The sequence below is a fragment of the Diospyros lotus genome, chromosome 12, assembly GCF_014633365.1.
Source record: "Diospyros lotus cultivar Yz01 chromosome 12, ASM1463336v1, whole genome shotgun sequence".
Classification (NCBI taxonomy): domain Eukaryota; kingdom Viridiplantae; phylum Streptophyta; class Magnoliopsida; order Ericales; family Ebenaceae; genus Diospyros; species Diospyros lotus.
Window position 1 is genome coordinate 4,101,961 of NC_068349.1, and position 27,592 is coordinate 4,129,552.

Here is a 27,592-nt window from a genome sequence, read left to right on the forward strand (position 1 = left end):
ATGGGTGTTTGCGTCACCCGTCCAAGTGTGAGATCACGCAACTGACAAAGCCAGCTGTCAGGGAGGGAACGGACGGGGAGAGATTAAGCAACGTCTTTGGATCATTACGACGTCGTTGCCTGCTGCTTTTGGCCGTAAGCATTCCTCGCGTAGAGATCACGGAGGTTAATGATGCAAGTATTAAAATTTTGACATTTTAAAATTTTTAATTAAATACTTATTCAAAGTATTTGAATTTATTTAAATTTAATTTAATTTTAAACCTAGAAAAAATTAAATATTTAAAATAACACGTAAACAGGTGTGATTTCAAAATTAGAATTTTGCTTTAGCCTAACCGTGCTTGATTAGGCTGAAGCTGTGAAAACGACATGTTTTATTTGTATAATTAATAATTAAAAATGCAAAATTAATATTAAAAATATTTTTAATTTACGTTAGTAAAAAAAATTTATACGAAGGATAAAAGTAAATTAATATTTTTAATACACGCATTCTAAAATAAATTTAGTATGAACATATTTTTAAGTAGTACAAACTAACAAGATGTTGATCAAAATATGAGAGCTGTCCATAGCCCAGATAGAGGGGGGGCGAGGGGGGGGGGGGGGGGGGGGGGGGGGTGTGGAGAATTCAACAACAATTCAGGATATGTTCCAATTGGGATCGCAACAACTAGCCATCTTCCCCAGATACTGGCTGCAACAGCCCAAATAAATTAGCTAGCTATCTTTAGGAGCAGCCGTGAGTAGAAGCCTCTCCTCCGGGGCTTGGCTAGCTGCCGGAGACCTCTCTTCTGCAAGCAGAGATTGCAAGTCGCTGCCATTGGCCAAACTGTTGAACTCAACGGCCTTCGATGGCATTGTTGGATATCGCCTCTGGCAAAATGTCATCAATCTCTTGACTGATTGCAGGTACTTGCGAGTCGTCTCATCGTTCATGATGTGGGCTACGCTGTTGGTATAGATCTTCTCACGGGCTGAACGTTCGTGGATGCCAACCATAGTAACTCCAATAGGCCAGGGTGCATTTCCAATGGCCAACCTGATGTAATGATCCATTGCAGCAAGGTAATCTCGCTTCAGACAACAGTCCACCACCAACATCAGAGCTTGTCGAATATCATCTGGAAGGACCTATAAAATGGCAGCATGCATTATGAGTTTGGTGACAAGCTTCCTTTGGTACATAGCACATACACATATTGGAAGAAGGCCCTAAAGAGTTGACAATTGGGCACTGCCAACCAAATAACTGAATGCAACAGAAACATTTACAGGTACAGCAAAGAAATAGATACTTGGAGTTGGAAGGACAAAAAAAAAAGGAATCATCTTCCCAGCACCAAAGAAGGAAAAACAAAGTTCACTACCTCGTTAAATCATAAATGGGCTCTATCAGGTATGTAACAGTAAGAGCAATCAACAAATCATAATTTTTTTGGGGGGAGGAGGGGGGGTGGAATAAAGTGCCATTGGCGTTAATTATGTGCTTCTTAGCTTGGATTCTAACATGGAAAATGCATAAAAGGTTTCTCTTGGGAAATCAACTCATTAAGAGGGAAAAAATATTTATTAGTGTTTCCCATCAATTTGCCTCTCCTTGATGAAGTAGCGGATCAGACATCTTTGTTTTTTTAATCCAGAATTATGTCCATCAGTACTGGAACCGATCATCAGCATGTAAAGCTTTCACAGTTAAAGAATGGGAATGACCATGGTAAAGCAGGTGACATAATCTACTACACATCTGAAAGGTCCTAGAGAACAAGGCCATATCTTCTAAAAAGTAATGGGTATCTACTATCTACATTATTATCCTGCTTCAAAGGGACAATAGAGTAACATTCCTCAGAATCAATTCCATGCGGCCATTAACTGGATTTATGTATGCAGGTATTCAAATGAATTAACCACCTCCATATCATCTGAGATGAGAAAGCTTAATCCAAACTCAAGTCTATTTGCAATTATCCACAGTAATTAACTTAAGAAAATTTTCTGCCTTAACGATGCAAGGTCCTGAACTTGATAATGTCCTGGTTAGTCGAAGGGGAGAGAGGAAGCTTATAACAAGGAGTTCTTTATTGATGAAGTAATAACATTTAAATGCTCTACAGTTTGTGTGCACGTGCACCTTTTCATAATTGTTCCCTTCAACAATGTTTGAAGAAACTGGAAGTTTTTTAAGTATATGTCAATTACACAGAAACATCTGATGCAACCCAAGCAAGAACAGTTTAGAGATTTCACTTTTTCTTCTCTCTTGGTAAGTAAATCTCAAAGAATGCCAACAGAGGATAGTTAAAATCTCTCCTGTACCATCATTCACTTATTTCTAGCAAAACCAAGACGATCAGGGAATAAATTATGAAGTGGTCTATGGTCCGCACCAAAAGCCTGTCTAAAACTTGAATCTAGAACCCTTACCTACTTTAACGGAAATAAACTTGAAGACCCCTCCTACACCCTTATGATGCACCCCCACAGGTCCAGAAACCCCCACCCTAGTTGACCTCTCACTATAGCTATTAATATCATACTGGATAAGGTACCGGTACCAGTTTTTATCAATACAATATGTACAAGTACCAGAAGATGGTATGATCTCATATTAGATATATCACTACAACAAATTAAAGACATTTATTATGGAAAGATACATAAAATTATAATAATTTTTTTTATCCATAATAACATCATACAAGCCTATCAATTTTTTTAACAAATAATAATTGTGATGAATCTAATAAAACCATACTAAGAAGTACTTGAAGAATTATCGACCATTTTACTCTTAAAGAATTAAATATGAAATAACACAAAAATAGAATATATGGACGGATTATTTGTATCCAAACAATATACAATCTTCTATATATTACTAAAAAAATCTTGGACAAAGAATACATGATAAAAAAAAATACAATCTTTTGTGTATTGCTGGGAATTAGGAAAAACACAAATAATATACAAAAAATTAAAGCAATTTTCTGTGTATTCCAAACAATTTTATATTTAATGAACAACTTTATATCTATAACCATATACAGCAGTGGAAATTTTAGCAATTTTTTATTTATAGACCATAGAATTCTGAATAAATGGGAGAATAATTCTGTATTCATTTTGAAGTGCCCAGCTATTTGACCTTTTTTAGGAAGCCCAAATTCCTAAAGTTCTTCACAATGGTTCTTTTAGCTTGAGGTTGGAAGCCCTGAAATTTGAAGATTGAATTGGGGCCAATCAAACTGATGACGACAAAGCAACACACACAGAAACAAGGACAAAATTGCAGGCTGGTGTGGGCAGAGAGACAGAGGAAGAAGAAAGTGGATCCAAAGTGCAGCTATAGCCAACCTTGTGATTGAAGAATAATAAGAAGGAAGAAGAAGGCAAGCAGCTGCAAGTGATGCCAAGGAGGCAGCAAGGGTTTGCACATAATGGAAGAAGGCTGGTTTCAATCAGGACTTAGTGATTTTGCCAATATTTACCAAAAGTTAGATTAAATGAATACTGTACACCTCTCATTTTTGTTTTGAACCAGAAATAAAATGTACAAGGCAAACAAAATCCACAACACTGCCTCTCGCACTAATCTAGTGGAAGTTACCTTACAAAACTCTCTTCCATAACATGCCCTCCCCTATTGCAAACCGAAAACCACCTTCCAAGAAGGACTTTGTTGAAAAGGACTTCAGTTCCTAATCCCTAGCCTTCTGCCTCTCAAATGAAAAGAGGTAAAAGCATAGGTGATGAGACTCAACAAAACACTCTTATTAAGTGTAAGCCTTCTGCCTTTAGATAAATATTGACCTTTCTAAGAAACAAGCCTCTTGTCAAACCTCATTACAACCATATCCATGCAACTTTAGACCTAAATAGTGGAACACCCATCCGCTGGCCCAATATCTCCAGAAACATACTCTCAGCCTCCTCTATCAAAATAATTTCACTCTTGGAAATAGACAAGCTGGCCTAATATGTTGTGCTCAAAATAGAGACACATAACCCAGATATATTAGAGTCTCAAAAAGTAGGATCGTAGAAAAGACAGGTATCATCCACAAATAAAATATGAAGACACAACCGCACCCCCCCCCCCCCCCCCCGAGGGCACAAAGTCATTAAACTGCCAAGCCAATCAACGTACTTTGTTCTCTCGTGAAACATCTGATTTTTAGTAAGAAAAATGACACTTTGACTATCACAATAAACTGAACTGTCTTGAAGATTATCAATGATTTCACCAATCAACCCTTTCAACCAAAAAACTTTCACATGCTAATGAAGATAAGGAATACAATAGCAGAGATGAAAAACATAATCCACTAGTTCCTGTTCCCCCAAACCCCATCAAGCTTTAAGGATGAGCTTCAAATTTTAACAAGATCATACATTTTCTCAATATACAGCTTGCAAATCAACTCTAAAGTTGTGAAGTTTAGTCTCAAGTCCACTTACTCCTTGGCTATCAAATTGCATCCAAAAGTTGCCTATTTCTAAAAAAGGCATTTTGAGATTCCAGAATTGCACTCCCAGTGACCTCAACAAAATGCAAGTACCCAACCTTAGAGAAAAGCTTAAAGACAATTGATCTAAACTCATTTTTAACCATTCCACCCCCGCTTCTTAGGATCAACCGCAATTAACAAGGAGATCTAGGTTGTCTCAAAGCATATGTGATAATGGAAGACCTTCAAAAGGTCGATGGCATCCATTCTCACAACACTCCAAAAATGCTAGAAGAGAGCCAATATAAAATTGTCAATAATTGGGACCCCAATTTATACAATGTAAGGCACTATCATCTATACTATAATGTAAGCAAACACCGTGTTTTGGTGTTATGAAACCCTATCAATAAAGTGTTTTCTTAAGATACCATTTATGTATGTTGCTTAAAAAACAACTTTACTGCTACATCAAGAGTCATGTTGTTTAAAACTTCTACAAAAATTAAAAAGTATTGTAACTGTCAACGCCACCCAATAAACTTTTTTTTCCTTTTTTTTTTTTTTTTTTTTGCAAAAGTGTAGCACAGGCCACCACTCTACTCTTTGTTAACAAGGAAAGGCCTTTCAACCATCTTGGTCATTGTAAGATTGTTTTGAATTCCAAACCTAGGCTAAGAGGGTATCAAGCTTCCTCCCCATTATAAAGATTCTTATAAAACTCCCAAATTCCCATGGCTATTGCAAGTGCAAGCGGAAGTCACTACATGATGACATAATATTTCTTCATATCTATAAAAATCTCTCTTAGCCTGATAAGCCTCTAGTGCTTCATTGTACTACTTAAGCCCACCTGTTTAGCCACAATTTCCCCTTGGTAGTGATAGTATCATAGTTTAGATGTTGCTTGACCACTCATGCAGTAATAATTGTCCAGAGATAATTCAAAATACAGGTAAGATAGCTTCTAATATAGATTCAAGCAATTCGAACTGTATCTCCAAACAATCACATTGTTACAAAGCTATTTGATTTCACCTAAAATCAGTAACACAACTAGAGGCATGCATGTGAAGTGAAACAATAGAATGTTGAGGCATGGAATGCCATGAATGTAAACAGTTACCTTCTTTCTGCAGAACTTGAAAAGTGGATTCAAGTACCTAGCACATTGCTTAAACGTAGCCACGATGGACTTGCCCTTAGCCGTCCTCTTCTCCGCCTCACCCATCTCATCCAGCTCCTGGTTCCACTCATTTAACAGCCTCTTGAAAAAGACAAGTATCTTATCCTCATCGCACAGCTCTTCAAAATTCGCCTTCATCCGCTTCAAATCCTTATCGTAATCCACACCAGAAGACCCCCCGTCCCCACTCATGTCCTCGTCGCCGCCGCCTCCATCCTTATCCTCCCCAGCGTCCTCCGTCGTCTTTCGCTTCCGGTCGCTCAAAATCCCCGATTTTTGACGCTTCTTCAGCTCCACAATATCGCGCAAAAAATCATTCGTCTGACCCTCCGTCATATCACTATCATCAACCTCAAACGAGCCCGCCTTCAACACGTACTTCAACCGGTCGAGCCTCGCCCCGTCGTCTTCGCCGAAGAGCGTGACCGGCTGTTTCAGCAATCGAAGGCGGCGTATGACTTCCTGCTTTGGGAGGTTGAGCTCATCGATCTTTTGCTCGTCGGTTAGGGCTTTGGAAGATGAAGCGGATTCCGGCTTAGATTTGGCGATGTCGAGTTTGGAATTAGGGTTAGATAATGAATTCAGAGCCGAGTCGTGCCGTTGAATTTCTTGCGTTTGCTGTTGCTTTTGGGCTTTGGCTTGTTTCTCCCGCTGTTCTTCCTCTCGAAGCCTTTGGATTCGTTTCTGTTCGATCTCGGATCGTTTGAAAACTTTCCGGGCTCCGACGTCTTGCGCTAGGCTCTCTCGCTTCTTCATCAATTCCTGTTTCAGGATATCCATTTATGCGGCTTCCTGGCCTGATTTTCCTTCTCTCTCTATATCTTAATGCTCCTCCTCCTCTTCTTCTTCTTCGTCTCCCCCCCTCTCTGTCTCCCTGACCTGGTGAAGACCGTCAAGCACTGATAAGCGCGTCAAGGGAAAAGGGTAAACATGTGGCCGACCCCCGGGGTGGTATTTTGGTAAATTGGTTACCCTCGGCCCAAATTATAATACAATTTTGACTAAAATTTCTCGGGTCACCTCTCTAAATTCGAAAAAGAAAAATTGCTATTAGTACATCTTTATATACATCTTAACCTATATAAAGGTATATCATTGATAAAAAAATTCCTCATAAAATATATAGAGACGTATGTGAGACGAGGGATATTTTGATCATAATATCCCTTTATGTAGCTCAAGATGTACAAAAATGATGTATATCTAACATGATTCAAAAAGAAAAATATTATACGCGATTTTTACTCTTCGCACCCATACAATTAATTAAAATTTTACATTTACTATTTGTAATCATGTTTATGGCTCTTTGTAACCGTACACCCATCCCCCGCAAACACCCTTGGTGTCATTGTACATAAAGATATTGACATCAAAATTTATTGACGATCATTATTGACATCAAAATTTACTATTCTCATTACCTCTCACCCTTGGTGTCGTTGCCATCATCGTTGCCCGTTCTCTCGTCATTGCCCTTTGTTACTCTCTCACCTATTCTCTATAGTAAACGATTGAACAATATTGAATAACTATTCAAGTATAAAAGCGATTTCATTCTCACAATTATTATAATATAAAAAAACAAACAAACCAATCAAACATAAATTATAAAATAATTCTAGTATGATTAGAGAAATTATGGGATTCGAACAGGGTTTGAGAGACCGAACCCAATGATTCGAGGTATTTGCAGTCCCCCGAATCCTAGGGTTTAGGAAACTTTAAGTTCCACACCCAAATTTTAAGCACGTGTACATGTATATATGTGTGTATATAGTATTCATGACTATTCTTCACTAATTTTAACGTTCATGTACGCATTTAGCGTTCAAACTATATATACATATATATATATATAGAAATTATATATATACCACACACCAATTATAGACAAGCTCGACAATAGTATCCAATCTATCATCCAAAACAACAACCAACCCACGTAGTATGTATACATATGTGTCTTATCCGATAGTTTTCTTCAATCGGTTAAGACGACTTGAACATATTTTTTTATTGTATTTTTATTAATTTTTTGTCTTTGTTGTATTGTCTCCGGCGTAAATGAGCGACCACGTATAGTGATTCGTAGACAATTTCATTAAGGGATAAAGTGGTTGCAATGGTGAGAGATAAAATAGTTGCAATGATTGGGGTAAAAATGGATTTTCAAACAAAAAAAATCAAATATATTAAAAAGTAGTTGTAGAAAGTAAAATATGTGGCTACAAATATAATTTCCCCTATAAATTTTGTTAAATTGCCAACCATCTATGTAATTAACGCATACTTTTTTTAAGTTCTAAAATTATTAATTCTTTCCCTATGTAGTTATAAACAGTTGTTATTTTTTTATAAATCTCTAAAATGTTCTCATTTATCTTTTAACATAATTATACAAAATATAAAAAAAATTGCAACATATGACACCTACCACCACCACCATTGCCTTGTGGGTTTGGTTCTAAATTCAAATGGTTTGATCTTTAGATCGTAGAAAAATATTTGACCTTTTTATTTGTAACTTATAAATCACAATATCGCGTAATAAGATTTTACTACAATAATATTTGTTCAAATACTAAGACGAAGTTGTATTAAAATAACATTTGAATGCTTTCCGAACCAATATATGAAATGGTCAATATAAAATTGTGAAATATTTAAATTTTTTTATCAAATTATTTGTTAAATTTTTTGAAATGCATTTAAAGACAAGTGGGTCAAACTTTTTTTTATTCATAAACTTATCCAGGTATAATAGAAATATATTTATCTAAAAAACTCATATAATAAATTACGTAACTTATTTTTTAATGATCGTCAGATAAATTTAACAAATACAATAAAAAATATTTGTATCTAAAATACTTTTTATATCATATTTTGTTTTGTATATGCCTTGGTTAACAAACACAATATAGAAAAATTTTATTGAGCTATAAAGTTTTTAATAGAGATGAAGAAAGATATATACTTGGATATTGCGAATTGGTAGGTTTTTATATCATGGCAAAACGCAAAAGATAAAGAATAAAGATAAATAAAGAGATAAGATATACAAAAGTTCATAAAACAACAATAAAAAAGTTGATAAAACAACAATGATATTAATGTGTGCAAACAAAAACTCATTAAAATAAAAAAAAAGATTTAAAAGTATAAAATAACTATTTGGGTTAAAAATGTAAATTTGCCTTAATTTTAGATAGGTCCAAATAAAATGCATATATTCAATAATTATATGAAATTAATAAACATTATTTAAAAAAATTATAATATTAGTCGATCTCAAAATATTATGTAAAAAATTATAATACTAGGGGATTCGAGCTTATGTAGGTGAACCCCTGTTGCCAACGAAATATGTGTCTAATATTAGTTTTAATGTGATTTTTAAATTTTTAGTGTATAATTTAATAATTGTTATACTTGAGCGAGAATTTTGTTCTTTGGTAGTTATTTTTCTTGTAAAGTTTAATTAATTTAATGATGACGTTTTTAGTTAATAAATCTATTTTTATATTTGATTAACAACATATATAAAAATAGTATAAGACGAGGAGAAGAAAATAGATAAAGATAAATTTATTTATATATAGGCGAATAATGATTAATCTTTATATTATGATAATTAAAAATAAGGTCAATGAGATATTTGAAAACATATACGTAGTAGATATAATTTAAACAAATTTCTAAAATTATCATATAATTTAGGTGTCCTTGTCCATTAAAAAATGCATAATTATATTTAAATAAACTAAATAACGGTATTATTAATTATAAAAGCACTAATAAAGACAGAATGATTTATATCAAAACATAGAAAATAATTAGGACACGATTAGATAGAAATTTAGAGTAAAATAATTAATTTTTGTAAAAATAAATTAAATTTGAATTTTATGTGATTTGAGCCATTGATACAAGTACTCTATATAATTTAAAAATATCTCTAGAGATTTTTATTATTTAATTTTTGTTTAGATATTATCTTTATTAATTTAAAAATGTATTTAATCAGTTGTTCAAATAAATTAATTAAGTCACAAAAAATTATATATATATTTAAATAATAAAAATATAAATTCCTATTGATGAGATAGAAAAAATAAAACATAAAATTTTATAAAATTATTTTTAAATTAAAAAAAATCTTACTAAAAGGACACGATTTAGTGCAATTTACCATTTTGTAAATGTGTCTTCACAATCGTTTTCATGACAGGTTTCCCACATCTCTCGTTCGGTCGGATCTTACAAATTACAATACGCCGCTTTTGTCGGATTGAACCGGGCCGATGAGCCAGCCACTTAGACCGGTCGGTCGAGATAATCCTTTCGAAGATGCCTAGGGTTTAATATGCGTGTTTATCAGAAGAAAGAGAGAGAGGAGAGGGAGAGAGGAGACAGGGGTGATGACGACGATCCGACGATTTTGCTGCAACGACTTTCTTCGATTCGCATCCGTGAATCTTGATCACCTCACTGAAACTGTAGGGGGTTTCTCTTATTTCTTACTTATTTTCCGCTTTGTATTATTATCTTGATTTCTCTCTCATCAATGACGACAATGTAAGTGATACGCGATGATTACAGTTCAACATGTCCTTTTATATGACCTATCTAGCAAGATGGCCGGACTATTTTCATGTCGCCGAAGCTCCTGGAAATCGAATTATGGGATACAGTACGCCCTTCAGCTCCTTCTTCAATTTCTTTTGCACCCTCGTTATAAATTATTGGCTTTATTGTCTTTGTATACCCATTTGATTATATTCTCTCTTTTGGAGCTGCTTTTGACCACAGTCTGTGTTTTTGCTGTTTCTCATTTTATAATTTTTGTCTTTTAAGTTGTATTTACAAAGAAAAAAGTGACAAAGAAGGAAACTCTTTCAAGTCTATACTATTTAGATAAAAACACACGTACCAGCACTGCCTGCACATGGGATAGCATGTGTAGTTCCATCATTTTTCATAAGTAGATAATAATTAGCTTGCTACAAGACTTTGCATAAATGACGTTATGAAGAAAATTTAAAGAGATATATAATTTTGAAAGAGATTTTGGCCAAGAAGGAAACAAAGAAGGTAGTTAGTGAAACAAAGAAGCTTTTGAAAATTTATACCGATGACTAGACACAGAAAATGTGAAAAGAAATGTAGATAAACTAGCTATAAGGCAAGAGAAAGAAAGACAAGGGATTTGAGCTAATTGAAATGCATAAAAGATAAAACCGAAAAGCACTAGTAAGAGAGGTGGGGATAAAGGTGTTAGGGAACAAATCAAGCAGGAAAAAAACTGGAATAAAATTGCTCACACACAAAAGACAAAATTTACGTGTTTCGGCAAAGAATGCCTACGTCTATGGCTGCATTAAGTATTTTTCACTATTTTTTTGAAGTTATTCGTCCCACCTTACATATGGATAAAATTGCGCTGATGAACATAGGCATTAATAGATTGATTACTTGTGCTTTTGTCATATCACATTAAAAGACTTGGTTTTGGGGTGATTACCATCGAGGGGTTTTCTGTTTCCTTTTTGTGCCTATTTGTGAAATTTAATAGTGCTTTACTATGAATAGATAATTGTTTGGAAGCATGCAATGGACCCAGAAATCTCTTTCTGTGAGCATGCTAGTTCCAATATCTCTCCAGAAAGACTATACTCTGCTTTAATCTTATTTAATTTTATCCCTATCAGAAATCATAATAGCTATATTTTATGATTGGAATTATAGAGAGATGCTCATGATGAAGCTTGCTGTTACTATTTGATCACTGCAATATCATTTTTTGTGGTTTTTGTGTATTTCAGCTATTGCTTAAATTTCTTAAAACATGGATCTTATCAATGATGGGAATATCTTTTAAATGACATAATACTTCATTACTCAATTGAAAATATGTAGTTATTTAGGGGGGGGGGGGGGGGGGGGGGGGGCTATAATAGTTTTTGGGGCATCAAGGACATACTGAAAATATTTATAGATATTCACTTTCTAATGACTTATAAAAGACAGTTCCAGTTAGCTTGGCTGGTTACCCTGCCATCCTTTGGGCTTGGGTTTCGTAGCCAACGGCTGGCACCATGGATATTGCAGGAAAACAAGATTTCTGCAGTAGGATGTGGAAGGTAGTCTTGAGGAAGCTATATTTGAGGATTACTTTGCTTTTGCAATTGAATTGGGATGTTCAGTATGTATTTTCTTTTTTAGAGTTACAGGATCAAACTACTGCTCCACATATTAAAACAACAATGTGGGGGAATTAGATCCAATTTAACTGCCCTCAATTCTCCTCAGAACTTGGTCAGCAAATAATTTATTCAGTAAAAACAATATTAATTCAAAAAACACGAGGTATGGTGTATTGCTACCAAGTAATGATCAAGTAATTGAATTTGAAAATGAAAATACAAAGCGAGAAAAAAAATTTGAAAAAAGTTACTTGTGAGACTGTTTTTTCTAATTGTTTGAAGAGGGATAAATGGTTTGTGCTGCATAGAGAGGTTTGCATTTCTCTTCCTATTTGGTTTAAGAATGATTTTGCCTTGAAAAGCATAAGTATGTTACAAACAAAGCAATTAAGCATTTGAAGTAGATTGCTTGGGAGTTTGTGCAGATGTCGTGCAACCTCTTTTGTATGTAGCTCAGAGGGGAACTTCAGATCATATAATGCATTGTGTGAAATGATTCACTGCACTGCTTTTATCACTTAAAAGGACTGACATATTTACTGGTCTTCATTTTACCACTACCACAACCCGAATTTTATTTAAAACAAAAAGGTCTGTGTGAGTTTTCATATATATAAAAAGTTTTTTCCTCTAAATGTGCTTATATATGTGACTTTTGGAAGTTAAAAAAGCCTCTGTATGCTGGCAAAGGTATTTTCACTGGGAAAAAATCTTTCTTTTACATTCTCACATGTCCAAAGAATGTTTTGTTTATGATGTGAACTTTTTAGGAGTCTAACCCCCTTTTAGTGCTTGGTAATGTTTCAATTAGTTGATTGAAAATATGTGGCCTAATATTTATTTGTTTGCAGTAATGGGAAAAGTTGAAGGTCAAGGTGAGTCTTGGCATGGTCATGTAACTGCAGTGAGTGTTGCACCTGAATATCGTAGGCAGCAATTGGCCAAGAAGCTGATGAATTTGCTTGAAGAAATAAGTGACAAGATGTAAGAATGAAACATCAAATAAATAAATTTATTTTTTGTAGGCCCATTGGTCTTGTCCTTAAATTAACATGATGCTATTGTATCTTCAAACCTCAGTAGTGGTTCATTGAATGGAATACTTTGAATTTTTTTGGGGGGTCTTACACTGCTAATGCTGGTAATCCTATTTCCTAATAATAGGATAGTTTTGGTCACATGTATTCATTTTATATTTTTGCAGCCAAGGAATATGCAAGACCAATTTCTGAACAGCCCCTTCAACAACCATTAATGTGTTTCTATTGGTTGCATATTTTTTCTCTTTCTTGTGCTTTGACATGTATCATGCTAAATGTTGTTGACATCTCAACTTCTGAATCCTCACGAGTAGTGTAAAATGCACTAGACATCTGATATCATACTGCCATGCTGTGACCATGTGAATCATGTGTATTTGTTTTGGCAAATTAGTATGTATTTAAGCATTGATTGGGAGACACGTGACCAATATGAGGTTGTAACCTGCCATTATTCTGTTGTGGACAAATTTGCCCATGGTTTGACTCGTTTGAGAAGACAATGGTAGTTCTAGGTGTGTCTACTTGTTAATCTAAATGTTAGATCTTGAGCTTTTTGTATTACTTGTTCTATTTCTGAATTTGTTTCAATCCTCCTTCGCCTTACATGTTGTAAGGGTAAATTAGAATTGTTATGCACATCAGTTAGCTTATGTAACAATATAAATGTGAAGTTTGGGGACAATTCTGGTGCTCAACGTGACTCAAAAACTTTTGTTTCAATAGCTTGGTCTTTTTGTTTTGTTTTTTTTTTTATCTGCAGCTCACATCCTATCTTGTATTTTAACTGATCCAGCCATATTCATGGTTATAAAGACATTCCTTTTGCCCTGCCTCAGCTAACATCCTTTGTGACATTTGCCTCATATTTTACTACCTTTGATGTTAACCAGTTTACATGTTCTGATGTCCACATCATGTGTATACTTGTTAGTTGTCTCCGGGGGGGCACTGTTACAGTTGTCTATGATGGGCATGACTAATCATGTATTCATTACTTACAAAAAAAAAAAAAATCATCTATGCATTACTTCTTGTTTCCTTTTTGATGTATTTGCAATCTTACATGAATGTTTCTCATGGTGGCTTTGGTACTTAAAGTCTTAAACAAACATATCCTTTACTTATGCAGTCTTGGTGTGGATCACTGGAAGAACTGCGAAGTTCCTTAAATTGATGTACACTTTATTGAAAAAGACCTTGTGGTGTGTTTGTTCCAATCTTGATATCAGGCAGGAATTAATGGAGTATTAATGACTTGAATAAAGTGTGTTAAATTACATGAGCAGTTCAGCAATGAGCAACCTACCAAAACATTAAATGAGGAATGCTAGACTGCAGCTTCCTTTGTTATCCCTCTCCTGGAAGTTTCTGCAGGTCATATCATGTTTACTTCTCAACACTTCAGTACATACTTATGATGCATTCCAGATGATTGTGACCCACAAGGTAGCAAATAAAGACACTAGTTTTACAAGATTAGAGTTGTTTTTAAGATATTATATAAAATAATTTAAGTGGAATAGATTACCATGGAATTTTATTTTTTGAAAGGTTCTTGGTGTTTGAAGAGTTTTGTCAAGCTTATAAATACAGCTTACTCATTTCTCCTTTATTTTTTCTGTAAAGCTTATAGAATTAGTTTTGGTGTTATTCTCCTTTCTTTTTTCTTAGCCCTGCAGTTTTTCTTTTCTTTACCTCTCTTGCTGCCTCTGCAGTTTATTCCTTTTTCTTATGGTGTCTGCAAATTTCATCCCCCCTCCCCTCGGCGCCTCCATCTCTGTCATTGCTTACTCAGTTTGCTGTTCTTCTCATCCTCTGTTTGTCTTCTACTATTTTGTGCAATTGCTGCTACTAGTGCAATTTTGTATTGTCATTTGGTTCCATCATTGGGCACACACAGATTTCCTCAGGACAAGCTTCAGTTGATATATTAGATTCTTAGATTTTGTATCCTTTAGTGATTGAATTAAAGTCTTTTCAGAGTGATCATTTTATCTGCTTATGGTTTAAGTGCTTGCCACTTTGTGTGATTAGTTATTTAAGTTTGCTTGTACTGGAATTTTAATGTTTGATGTTTATTAAATCTTGGTCGTCCTAATAATCATCATTCTGCAAGCTCTTCAACCTAGGATTGCATCAATTGGTATGAGATAAGATCCTGCACGAGTATCTTCACCATCAATGGTGAGGAGTGGCATAATTCAATAGGTTGAGTTTTCCTCAACGAAATGGAATTGATGTATTTAAGATATTTGTGACCTGTGAGTGATGAAGATTATAGAGACATATTTTGGGAAACAATATTTTAGGGGTAAAAGTAAAAATTAATATTGTTTTATTAATTTCTTTATTTTAATTTGTTTCACAGTTTCTTTTATGTCCTTGAATCCTAATTAGATTAGGATTACCTTTATTAGCTTAATTGCCACGGAGTCCTAGTTAGACAGGAATCCTTGTTAGAATAGGTTTCTATCTATTTAAATGTTTATAAATAATCTTTTAGTGAAGTATTGAATGATAGATTTTGATGAATAATATTGAATATTGCCATTGGTTTTGAGTAATCGGGATTACTCTTATTTCTTTTGATTTGGGTTCTACATCAATTGGTATCAGAGCCAAAAGTCTGAATTGTTTTTATGGATTTTCTAAAAATTTTAGAGAACCAACTAGCTTTACAACCACATCATCGCAGTTCTTCAAGTTTTTGCAACAGCAACAGCAGCACATCAGCATACAGCAGTGAAAACCCTAGCTGGAGAAGTGCCCCCGTCGGGTTCCATGCAGAGCCTCGCTGGAGAAGTCGGAAACCCTAGCCAATTTTTCCAGAACTTTTCATTATTGATCTTGCTGGACCAGTCTGGAGAGGGCCATCTGGAGATTTGTTGGCCAGGTAGAGCTTTTGCTGAAACCTTTCTCACAACATTGCACAAGCATAGTTTTGCAACACTTCAAAGTCAAACCAGTAGCAGTCAGCAACAACCTCGCCAGAACCCTCACAGCCTCCTGCAATCCTTAAATGAAGCCATTTGCATGCTCATCTACCATTAAGGGCACCCCAGTTGCCACCACGAGTTCTGGTTGTGATCTTGCTGGAAACCGCCACACCATCATTGCTCCCTTGCTACTGCACTGTAAGTCTGACCCTAACCCGATTTGAAGATCCATTACCCATTACCCCGACCCATTCAACCCCCCCCCCCAAAAAAAAAAAAAAAAAAAATCCCTAAAACCCATGACCCAATTATCCATTGACCTGATTCCTAACTTGGACCTGCTATTCCCAAACCCAACATCCCACAAGCCTTGACCAGCCCAATCCACATAACTGCAGGTTTCAGTCCCTTTCACACCCTCAAATACAGATTTCCCATTCCGAGATTGGAAGATATGTTGGATATGTTGGCTGGTTCTAGTTGGTTTTCCAAGATAGAATTGCATAGTGGGTATCGTTAGATTCATGTTCGGCTTGGAGATAAGTGGAACCCAAGATGGATTTTATGAATAGTTGGTTATGCTTTTTGGTTTGTCCAATGCTTCTAGTACCTTCATGAGAGTTATGACACAAGTACTTAAACCTTTCATAGGAAAATTCTTGGTTGTCTACTTCAACATCTTTGATTTTTAGCAAGTCCCAAGGTAGCATCTAAACCACCTCAAACAAGTTTTCCTAACTCTTAGGGTTGCTAAATTGTATGTTAACCTTAAGAAGAATTCCTTTCTTTGACCTCAAGTGCTCTTCTTAGGCTTCATTATCTCTGCCTAGGGTGTAGCTGTTGACCATGAGAAAGTTAGAGCTATTAGAGAGTGGCTTGAACCTAGGATGGTGTTACAAATTCGTAGTTTCTATGGCTTGACTACTTTTTATAGGAAATTCATTAAGGGATTTAATACTATCATGACTCATGTTACAGATTGTTTAAAGAAAGGAGAGTTTTTGTGGCCTAGTTTAGTTGATAAAACCTTTTAAGGAAATTAAAGAAAGGATGGCCCCAACACCTATCTTATGACACCCTAATTTTAGTAAAGTTTTTGAGGTTGCTTGTGATGCATCTGGCATTGGTATTGGAGGTGTTATGAGCTGAGGGTTGCCTAATAGCATTCTTTAGTGAGAAACTCAATGACTCTAAATAAAAATATTCCACTTATGATAAAGAGTTCTATGCTGTCATCCAGTCTCTTTGCTATTGGAGGTACAATCTATTACCACAAGAATTTGTTCTATATTCTGATCACCAGGCATTAAGATACTTGTAGTCTCAAAAGAAGTTGAACTCTAGGCATGCTAAGTGGGTAGAATTCCTTAGTGAGTACACCTTTGTCCTTAAGCATTGTTTTGGGGTCGATAACAAAGTAGCTGATGCCCTTAGTTGGGTATTTAGTTTTCTTTACGTGATGAATACAGAGGCTATTGGTTTTGATAAGGTGAATGACACTTACTCCAATTGTCCTGATTTTGGCTCTATTTACCTCGAGCTTAATCAAGGTAATCATTCTCACCTTGTTGATTTTGTCATTCATGATGGTTATCTTTTTAAAGGAACTAAGTTGTGCATTTTGCGGACTTCATTTAGAGGCTTTCTCATATGGGAAATGCGTGCAGGGGGATTAGTTGGTCATTTTGGAAGAGATAAAACTATTGCACTTGTTGATGATAGATTTTATTGGCTATCTTTTGAAAAGGGATATCTATAGGATTGTTTCATAGTGTCACACATGTCAACTGGCTAAAACTAGGAAGAACAACTTAGGTTTGTACACTCCTCTTCCTATCCCACATACCTTGTGGCAAGCTGTGAGTATGGATTTCATTTTAGGTTTACCCAAGATTATTAGGGGACATGACTTAATTCTTGTAATGGTGGATAGGTTTTATAAAATGACACATTTTCTTCCTTGTGGTAAGACCAGAGATGCATCCCATGTTGCTAAATTGTCCTTTAAAGAAGTTGTTAGGTTGCATGGTTTACCTTCCTCCATTGTATCTGATAGAGATGCCAAATTTGTTAGTTGTTTTTGGAAGACACTATAGAAACTATTTGGGACAAGTTTAAAATTCACTTATGCCTTCCATCCCCAAATTGATAGACAAACCAAGGTTGTGAATCGTAGATTAGGAGACTTGCTCAGGTGTCTGGTAGGTGAGAAGCCTGGTAATTGGGATTTGGTTTTGCCAACTGCTGAGTTTTCCAATAACAACTCTATTAATAGGTCCATTGGAAAAAGTTCTTTTATGATTGTTCATGGTTACTGCCCTCGCACCCATATTTGTCTTGTACCCTTACCCCCAGATGCCAAGTTTCTGAGCCTACTGAAAATTTTGCCCCAACGCATCCATGACCTACATGCTGAGATTAGAAGGAAAATTGTAATGAATAATGTTGACTATAAACTTGGTGTTGATGTACATCGTAGGGGTTGAGAATTTAACAAAGGTGACTATCATGATTTGTATTCACCTTGAGTGCTTCCCTAAACATTCCTTCAAAAAACTACATGCTTGAGCTAGTGGCCCCTTTCCTATCATTTGAAAACTTAGACCTTATGTTTATTTACTTGACTTATCTAATAATATGAATATTAGTCTTGTTTTCAATGTGGAAGATTTAACTCCTTACTAAGGCACATTTGAGCCTCCTCTCTTGCCTACTAGTGTTCCTATAGGTCACCAGGTTTCTTTTATACCACGCATATAGTAGCCAAAGGATGTGATTGATGTTGTGCTTGACGATGAGACTGTGGCTTCTTATCGAGGTGGTGGTTATTTCCGTTTTCTTGTCAAATGGAAAGATCAACTAGATACCGATAACACTTAGATTACTGAAGAGGTTTTTGAGTCCTAGATCTTGAGCTCTTAGAGTGGTGTTTACAGTCCAACTTGTCAGAGTTGAGTTCTTTTCAACTAGGGGGAGAATGATGAAGATCATAGAGACAAATATTTTGGGAAACAATATTTTAGCCAAAAAAGTAGAAATTAATATTCTTTATTTTAATTTGTTTCCTAGTTTTTTTTAATTCCTTTAATGTCCTAGAATTCTAATTGGGTCAAGATTACCCCTATTAGCTTAATTATCAAAGAATCCTAGTTAGAAAGGAATCCTTGTTAAAATAGGTTTCAATCTATTAATTGTGTATTACTAATTTTCTAATGAAGTATTGAATGACAGATTTTGGTGAATAATATTGAATATTGCTATTGGGTTCGAATAATCGGGATTATTTTTGTTTCTTTTGGTTTGGGTTCTACATTAGTAAGATAACAAACAAAGATCTTAGTTTTATGGGATTGAGAGTTTTTTATTTTAAGGTTGTGCTCCCATGTACAGGTTAGTTTTACAATATCAACCACATGATGGAATACGATTATATCAATTATCTTAATTCACTAATATCTCATGAAACTTTTTTATATGTGTTGGCTCATGGGAATTTCAAGGAAAAGAATAAGTTTGTGGCGTGTGCATGAGTTTAGAAATTTCCAAAATCAGTTTAGGAAATCTTGCCTAAACCGATCTTAGGAAACTTTCCTAAGTGTGTAGATACATCTTTTCCTATTGTATAGTTTTATGTTTCTTATTGTGTATAGATCTTTTGGTTTCCTATTCTGTAAATTCCTCTTCTATAAAGATGACTCCTTGTGTAATTGAAGAAAAATCAAGAAAGAATTATTTCATTCTTTACATGGTATCAGAGCTGCCGCCACAACCTCCTAAACCCTAGAGTGCCTTCATTGCACTCATCCTTCCTAGCCACCTGCCTCTCTATTTTTTGTTAACCCCCTTTTAGCCTCGATTGCCTTAATCCTTACTTTTCGAATAGAGAAGACATGTCTAAAGTGTCTGAAGCCATGCTAACTAGAGAATTTTCACTGGTGGTGGATCAAACTCCCGAAGTAGTCTCGGAAGTTGGACATGGAGCAATAGCAGGGGATTTTTCGAATATCCATATGTCCTATTGCCTAAATGGGAGAAACTATCTACAGTGGGCTCAATTGGTAAGGACTTTTCTTAAAGGTAGGGGGAAGATCAGTCATCTCGATGCCTTCCCTCCAAAAGCAACTGATCCTATATTCCCAACATGGGATTTTGAGGATTTCTAGATAATGTCGTGGCTGTGGAATGCCATGCTACTTGAGGTAAGTAGGAATTACATGGTTTTGGGTTTTGCTAGGGAAATTTGGGAGGTTGTAAAGCAAACTTACTCCAAAATACAAGATGCTTTAGTTATCTATAAAGTTAAAACCAAAATTAATAGTTCTAAACAAGGAGGGCTGTTTTCACTGAGTACTATAATCGCATGAATAGCTTGTGGCTAGAGTTGGTTTGTAGTGTTGATGTTGCAACCCTTAACTAAATAATTGAAAGTGATAGGATTGTTGAGTTTTTGGCTGGTCTTAATCCTGAGTGCAAGTAAGGGTGTAGATGCTTGGTTGGGAAAAACTCCCCTCCCTTAATAAGGTGTTTGCTATGGTGAGAAGTGAAGAAAATCGAAGGATATGATGCTATGGGAATTCAACACTGATGGATCTACAATGATGGCAAACAAAGGAGACGGGAGATGGCCTAGACCTAGGAGAACAGAGGCTCAAGCACGAGCTAATAGCAAAGAGGGACTATGGTGCACATTTTGCAAGAAGCCTTGGCATACCCGAGACACCTGCTTCAAGCTTCATGGTAAAGAAGCTGTCCTAAACAAGAATGGAGGATTCAGGAACTTGGCTGTAAGGAGCCAAGTCTACTTATCGCACAAGGGACAAGAGGAAGATGGGTCATGAGAGAAGACAAAGGCTAACTGTAGTTTAGATCTCACCCAATTTAATGTTGATGAGATCAACAAGCTAAAGTCCTTCCTCAAAACAATACAAGATGGAGCATGCTCTTTAGCTCATTAGGAAACCTCAGGTAATTGCACTCATTTTGCATTCTTTTCTACCTTAAGAGCTAATAGGAATAATATTCGGATTTTGGATTCAGGAGTAACAGATCATATGACACCTAACCTCCATGTGTTTTCCACCTATCAGCCTCTCAAGACCTCCAAAAGAATTACAATTGCTAATGGCACATCTCTCCATTCAACCAGTTCTTCATGTACCACACTTATCAGCTAATCTTCTCTCTATTCACCAGCTCACTAAAGACTTAAATTGCCAAGCCATTTTTTCTCCTAATATGTGAGTTTCAGGCAATAAAGACAGGGACAAGGATTGGTGTTGCTAGGGAAAAGGGTGGGTTGTACTGCTTCATGAGGGAGGTTCCTTGTCCATCTAGAGTCCAACCATAGGTGGCCTGCTCCTCACGGGCTACAGTTGATCATCAAAACATATGGCTGCATCACTACCGCCTTGGTCACCCTCCATTTACTCTATTAAAAGCTATGTTTCCTACTCTATTTCATTTCATAAATCCTAGTATATTTCATTTCATAAATCCTAGAATATTTCATTGTGATGTATGCATTCTATTTAAATAGCATCGTGTTTCTTATCCAATTAGTAATAAAATCAGCTCTAAACCCTTTGTATTGAGTCACTCTGATGTATGGGGGCCTTGGAAAATTCCTAATTATTTTGGGGCTCGATAGTTTATCTCCTTCATTGATGATTGTACTCATATGATATGGGTTTTTTTTGCTAAAAGATAAATAAGCTATAGGAACAGTGTTACCAAATTTTTGTAAAATGATTACTACTCAATTTGGAACTTCTATACAAAAAATAAGAATTCACAATGCACGAGATTATTTTAATCATCACATGCATAAGTTTTTCTAACAAGACGGAATTGTTCATGAATCTTCTTGTATAGATACTTTACAACAAAACGGAGTAGCCGAAAGAAAAATGAGACATCTCCTTAATGTGGCTCGTACCCTATTTCATCATCGTAGGGTTTCTAAAATTCTTTTGGGGGAAACTGTCCTTATTGCTGCTTTTCTTATTAATTGAGTGCCCACTAAGATCCTTCACCAATAGAGCCCACTTGCATGTCTAACTACTCATTTTTTCGGATTTCAATTTGCATAGCCCTCTTCCTCTTAGAGTGTTTGGGTGCGTCTCCTTTGTTCACAGTTCCAAACAACACTGAGATAAGCTGGATCTAAGGGCAGTCAAGTGTGTTTTCCTAGAGTATTCACCTACTCAAAAGGGGTATAAGTGTTACCATCCTCCTACTTGAAAGTTGTATGTCTTTAAAGATGTTACCTTCGTTGAGTCCATTACATTTTTTGGTTCCTCTCCAACTGGTCACTAGGGGAAGATTCTTTATGGTGACTACAGCTTTGATGACATTCCATTTCCTAATCTCTTATCTGCACTCCAAAATGGTCCTCAATCCAACTCTAACCCTATTGCCCCGACCAGTCCTACTACTACTCAAACTCAACCTCTGACCTATCCTTAGGCAGCCTAAAGAAAGGCATGATCAAGTTGAGTTGGATGAGCAAGTAGCCACCCAAAGGTTGTCATCTCCAGTAAGGTATAAGGGGTCTCCTTACATTTACAAGCGAAGACAACCTAGCAAACTCATCATACACTATCCTCGGCTCTTAGTCAAGGTATGGATTTTACATAGAATACACCCACAACTTCTGATGGTTCTATTTTTGATGATTTAGACCTTCCTATTGCAGTTAAAAAGGGGGTTAGAAGCTGCGCCCTACATCCTTTAACTAATTACCTTTCATATCATCGTCTCTCACAAAAACATAAGCGTTTCCTGGTATCCTTAGATTCAGTTATCATTCCTAAATCAGTATATGAGGCACTAAATGATCAGAATTGGAGGCAAGCTATGTTGGAGGAGATGAGTGCATTAAAAAAGAATCCTACATGGGATCTTGTGTCCACACCTAAGGGGATCAATCTGGTTGGGTGTAAATGGATTTTTAATGTAAAATACAAGGTAGATGGCACTCTAGAGAGATATAAGGCCAGGTTGGTAGTTAATCCACACACAATCCTATGAAATTGACTACCTTGAGACATTTGCTCTGGTAGCAAAAATGACCACTTTGCGAATACTCCTCTCATTGACATCCTATTTTGGGTGGAACTTTCAACAGCTAGATGTAAAAAATGCATTCCTTCATGGGGACTTGGAAGGAGGAAGTTTACATGGAATTGCCACCAGGGTTCCAGGAAGGACATGAAGGAAAGGTCTACCAGCTCAAGAAGGCCTTATATGGGCTTAACCAGACTCCTAGGGCATGGTTCATGAGGTTTTCCAAAGCTATGAAAGCTTAAGGGTATAGCCAAAGTAGATGAGACCACACCCTCTTTATAAAACACTCAAAAGAAGGTAAAGTAACAGTTCTTTTGGTGTATGTAGATGACATGATTGTCAAGGCAATGATGAATAAGAGCAGGGGAAACTCTAGGAAAGGCTAGCCAAGGAATTCGAGATCAAAGACTTGGGGGTCCTCAAGTATTTTCTAGGAATTGAGGTTGCCTATTCTAAAGCAAGGATTTTTCTTTTTCAAAGGAAAGATGTGCTGGATTTGTTGGTAGAAACAAGGCTAACTAGTGGAAAAGGATCTAAAATTCCCATTGAACCTAATAGTAGGTTATAGAACAACCCTAGCAGCCAATCGGTGGACAGGGAAAAATACCAAAGACTAGTTAGGAGACTGATATATCTCTCCCACACTAGGTTGGACATTGCTTTTGCAGTCAGTCTCGTAAGCCAATTCATGCACAGCCCAACTGCGGAGCATATGCTAGCTGTGAGGAAGATCCTAAGTTACCTAGAGGCCACCCCAGGTAAGGGAATCCTATTTAGAGCAGGGAATGAGCTGGACATCAAGGGTTTTTCAAATGTTGACTATGCTGGGTCCATGACAGATGGGCAGTCAACAAGCGGCTATTGTGTTTATGTAGGTGGAAATTTGATGTCATGGAGAAGTAAGAAGTAAAGTGTTGTAGCAATATCAATTGCAGATGTGGAATTTAGGGCTATAGCCCTTGGTCTATTCGAAGTTTTGTGGCTGAGAATTATACTAGAAGATCTAAGGATTCGAGTCCAAGTCTCAATTGGGCTATGGTGTGATAACCAATTAGTAATTAGCATAGGCCATAATCCGGTCCAACACGACAGGACTAAACATGTTGAGATAGATCAACACTTTATAAAGGAGAAGTTGGAAGCCGGTCTAATTCATTTACCCTATGTGCCATCTAAGGAGCAAATTGCTGATATACTAACCAAAGGGCTACCAGTGAAAAGGTTTTAAGATCTAGCAAGCAAGCTGAGAATCTAGGATATACATTCTCCAACTTGAGAGGGAGTGTTGGCTCATGGGAATTTCACGAAAAAGAATAAGTTTGTGACGTGTGCATGAGTTTAGAAGTTTCCAAAATCAGTTTAGGAAATCTTGCTTAAACCGATCTTAGGAAACTTTCCTAAGCGTGTAGATGTTTCCTATTGTGTATAGATCTTTTGATTTCCTATTCTGTAAATTCCTCTTCTATAAAGAGGACTCCTTGTGTAATTGATGAAAAATCAAGAAAGAATTATTTCATTCTTTACAATATGATAACCCTGTTAGAACTTTATCTCATGATTCCCTTGCTAGAGGGTTGTATCATGAAGGGGATTCTGTGTAAAATTTTGCTACATTGTTTTTTTGCATAAAATTGTATTGTCAATGTGAGTTGTAGAAGTTAAGTGGCATTATGAATGCTGTGCCACTGACTTTACATTGGTTAAGATAAGGTGTGTGGTTGGTGATGATGAGGAGTTTTTTACTTTTTTAATAGGTTATATGATAAATTAATGATATGAGATTACCATATTAGATAACATTAGTTTCTATGCTTATAAATATGCTTATTCAGGTAAAGCGAAATAATATATTTGAGGATGAATACAAGTTATCTGGAAGAGTTCTCAGCTCTCTCACCCCCCTCTACTTATTTCCTCCTTCCTTCTGCTAGGTCCTTGCAGTTTCTCTCTCTCTGATTTCCTGCAGCTATTCTCCTCTACCTCTTTGCTTCTTTGGTCTTATCTCCTTGTTCTTACTTTCATGTATATGTCGTGTGTTCTCATTGTGCTATATCCGTCTGCTTATATGATTATTTGTTCAGATATTTCTTCCGCTTTCTTTCTTTTTCCTCTTTTCCTTGTTTCTACAGGTTTTCTTCTTGTTTTCTATCTTTTTTTCTACAGATCTTCTTCACCTCTCTTTTCTCCTGCTAATGATCTCCCCCATCTCTGTAGCTCTATTCCTGCTTTTCTTTAAGAATGCCGTGTTCCTTTCTATTCTAATGCAATGTTGTCTTAGAGTATGTAAGCTTCCATTTTTGTTTTATAGACTCCCAAGGTTTTGGCATCCTGATAAAAATATATTTCAGACAAAGAATTTGATAATCGCTTGTTTGGATGTGTTTGTGATTAGCCATTGTGTATTTTTATCTTCATGAAGATATCCAGAAATTGCTGGTCTTATGGTCTTATCAGTGGATCCTACAATTTGTGGTTGTGACTTTGGTGGTGACCATAGCTTTCTTTTGACAGTGACAAGGCTTACTTTGTGGACCTCTTTGTGAGAGCATCAAACACACCGGCTATACAAATGTATGAAAAGGTAATGTTTCCTTACCCCCAGCAGTTTAATGTTCTTTGACAAATTCTACTTTTCATCCCATTTTTTGCTTGGGCCATGAACTGTGGCATGCATGTTGGCATGTGTTACTAAGTGTTGTATGAATGTTTCTTCTGGGTTGGATCTTCTTCCACTTCAACACTTATGAATGTTTAGGCAACCTGCAGTTACTTGTGTTTGCTTCTATCATTCCACTTTTTTTTTATCACCAGTTCTATTAAGCTGGATTCTTAAGGTGGTCATTTGTAATACCTGTACGGTCCAAAATCTCTCTTTTTGGGTTCTGCAACACATTCTTCCATCCAAATTCGCTTTGTCCTTGGAGTGTATTGGACCACATTGCTTACTCTCTTTCGAGTGTGCTTGGGGCAAAACCAAATTAAGAATTGGGCTAATCCTAATGCCAGTTTGGCTAAATTTTCCCTTTTTCTAATATGATGTGCGATACGTGCGGGTGGATATTGGCTCCCTAACCAATAACTCTCCCATATTTCTTAGAGCTTGGGATGGTACTTACCCATTGGAATGTTTTAGACAGATTCTCGGATCTAGATTTTGGCTAGCATTATAGGTGGCCTTGGGATAACATCAGATCTGCACTTTGGTTACCAAGAGGGAGGATTTACATGCATAGATGGGGATGATGTACATGCATTCTGCTGTTCCTAAATACACTCTTGAAACATAGGTGGTGTAATGGTCTTAGTTAAAAAAGCCTAGAGATTTCCTTGGTTTCTTGCTTTTGCTCATTTGATGCTCGGTTCTTGCTAACAGTTACTGCTATTGGAAAATATTCTCTAAGGTAGCATTTGTTAAAATGACCAAGATAAGAGAATATCAAGATAAGTCTAAAATGATTTTCGGATCAAGATATGGAATTGTCAAGATAAAGTTTGGAAGCATTTGAAGATTTTTATCAAACTATTTGTTAAATTCTTTGGAATGCATTAGAGGACACATAAGTCATTTTTTTTCTTATATGTAGGGATTAAGATATGTTTATTTTGAGGGGGATGAGAGATATGCATATCTTGAAAAATCAAGATAAGAGGTCATTAATTATTTTTCCAAGAATGGTCAGATAAGATAAGCATAACAAACATGTTGGAAATGATAGAAGTTCGGGATGCATCCCATATTTTAACTTTTCCATCTCATATCTTAATTAACAAACGCCCCTAAACAAATTGCTAATCAACTTGCTTTGAAATTGCCAATATGTGTATTTGCTAATTGTGGTGTTTGGGATGTTCCGCCACGCTCATTCCATGTACCCTGCTACTTTTTCAGCTTGGTTATGTAATCTATAGGCGGGTGCTACGTTATTACTCGGGGGAGGAAGACGGTTTAGGCGAGTTTGCACTTTAATCACTGAGTTCATTAGTCTGCTTAGTAACTTTCACTGCCCCTCTCATCATCACTTTATTTGGTTCTTATCAGATATGAGGAAAGCATTATCGCAAGACGTGGAGAAGAAATCTGTTATCCCTCTCAAGAGGCCCATTACTCCAGACGAATTGGAGTATGACTAGACGGGTTATCTTTGAGCCACTCTCATGGAAAAAGAATTTTGATGGGAGCACTGCGTGCTTGTCGCTTGCAAAGATGGGAGATTATGGTTGCTGCATAGTTGAGAAGTTATGTCATAGTCCGGGGTTGACATTGCAAATTGCTTTGTGGTGTTGGGATTTTGGTTCATCACACTACGTTTTGGCCTTATTGTATTCCACCACGTTTCGCATTTGCCATCAGTGAATTTGATCTTCGGGTCTTGGATTATGCAATAAAGTAGTGCCTGCTTAATGCTTCAAGAGCATCATCATAATGCCGTCGGTGTCCGGCTGTACAAATCTTTATGTGAATTAAGTTGACAGAATGAGTGGTTTTCAGTATCTTGCCATCCACGTTGATAAGATTATAATATTTTTAGTGGATTTGTACTAGCCGTGGAGCTACATTAGACATTGTAACACTACTGGTGAGATTTCGGGCTGATGTATGACAGTCAAAGTTGTGCCAGGCTGAGATGCCAGTCGCATCTTGAAATGGGCCTAAGAGCCATCTATTGGGTCGTAGTATGGACCGGACAGCGGTCAGCGTA

At 36.2% G+C, this 27,592-nt stretch overlaps 2 protein-coding genes across 2 annotated transcripts; one reads left to right on the top strand and one right to left on the bottom strand.

Moving 5' to 3' along the window:
• Positions 1-461: 461 nt before the first annotated feature.
• LOC127786641 (uncharacterized) lies at positions 462-6,557 on the bottom strand. Its single transcript, XM_052314170.1, has 2 exons — positions 5,580-6,557; positions 462-1,136 (listed from the first exon to the last, which is right to left on the bottom strand). Exons 1-2 carry the CDS (start codon positions 6,417-6,419, stop codon positions 723-725), a joined length of 1,254 nt encoding a protein of 417 aa, XP_052170130.1. The 5' UTR covers positions 6,420-6,557; the 3' UTR covers positions 462-722.
• Positions 6,558-9,982: 3,425 nt separating this feature from the next.
• LOC127786836 (N-terminal acetyltransferase B complex catalytic subunit NAA20) lies at positions 9,983-27,461 on the top strand. The gene is made up of 6 exons (XM_052314524.1): positions 9,983-10,141; positions 10,245-10,335; positions 12,700-12,832; positions 25,404-25,473; positions 26,782-26,842; positions 26,932-27,461. Exons 1-6 carry the CDS (start codon positions 10,064-10,066, stop codon positions 27,021-27,023), a joined length of 525 nt encoding a protein of 174 aa, XP_052170484.1. The 5' UTR covers positions 9,983-10,063; the 3' UTR covers positions 27,024-27,461.
• The last annotated feature ends 131 nt before the right edge of the window (positions 27,462-27,592 follow it).

Excerpts from the sequence above, each read along its gene's own strand:
- LOC127786641 (XM_052314170.1), bottom strand. The coding sequence starts at position 6,419 with ATGGATATCCTGAAACAGGAATTGATGAAGAAGCGAGAGAGCCTAGCG. Across the intron at positions 1,137-5,579 it reads TCAAGTTCTGCAGAAAGAAG|GTCCTTCCAGATGATATTCG; the intron begins GTAACTGTTTAC and ends GCCATTTTATAG.
- LOC127786836 (XM_052314524.1), top strand. The coding sequence starts at position 10,064 with ATGACGACGATCCGACGATTTTGCTGCAACGACTTTCTTCGATTCGCA. Across the intron at positions 12,833-25,403 it reads GAAGAAATAAGTGACAAGAT|TGACAAGGCTTACTTTGTGG; the intron begins GTAAGAATGAAA and ends TTCTTTTGACAG. Across the intron at positions 26,843-26,931 it reads GGGGGAGGAAGACGGTTTAG|ATATGAGGAAAGCATTATCG; the intron begins GCGAGTTTGCAC and ends GGTTCTTATCAG.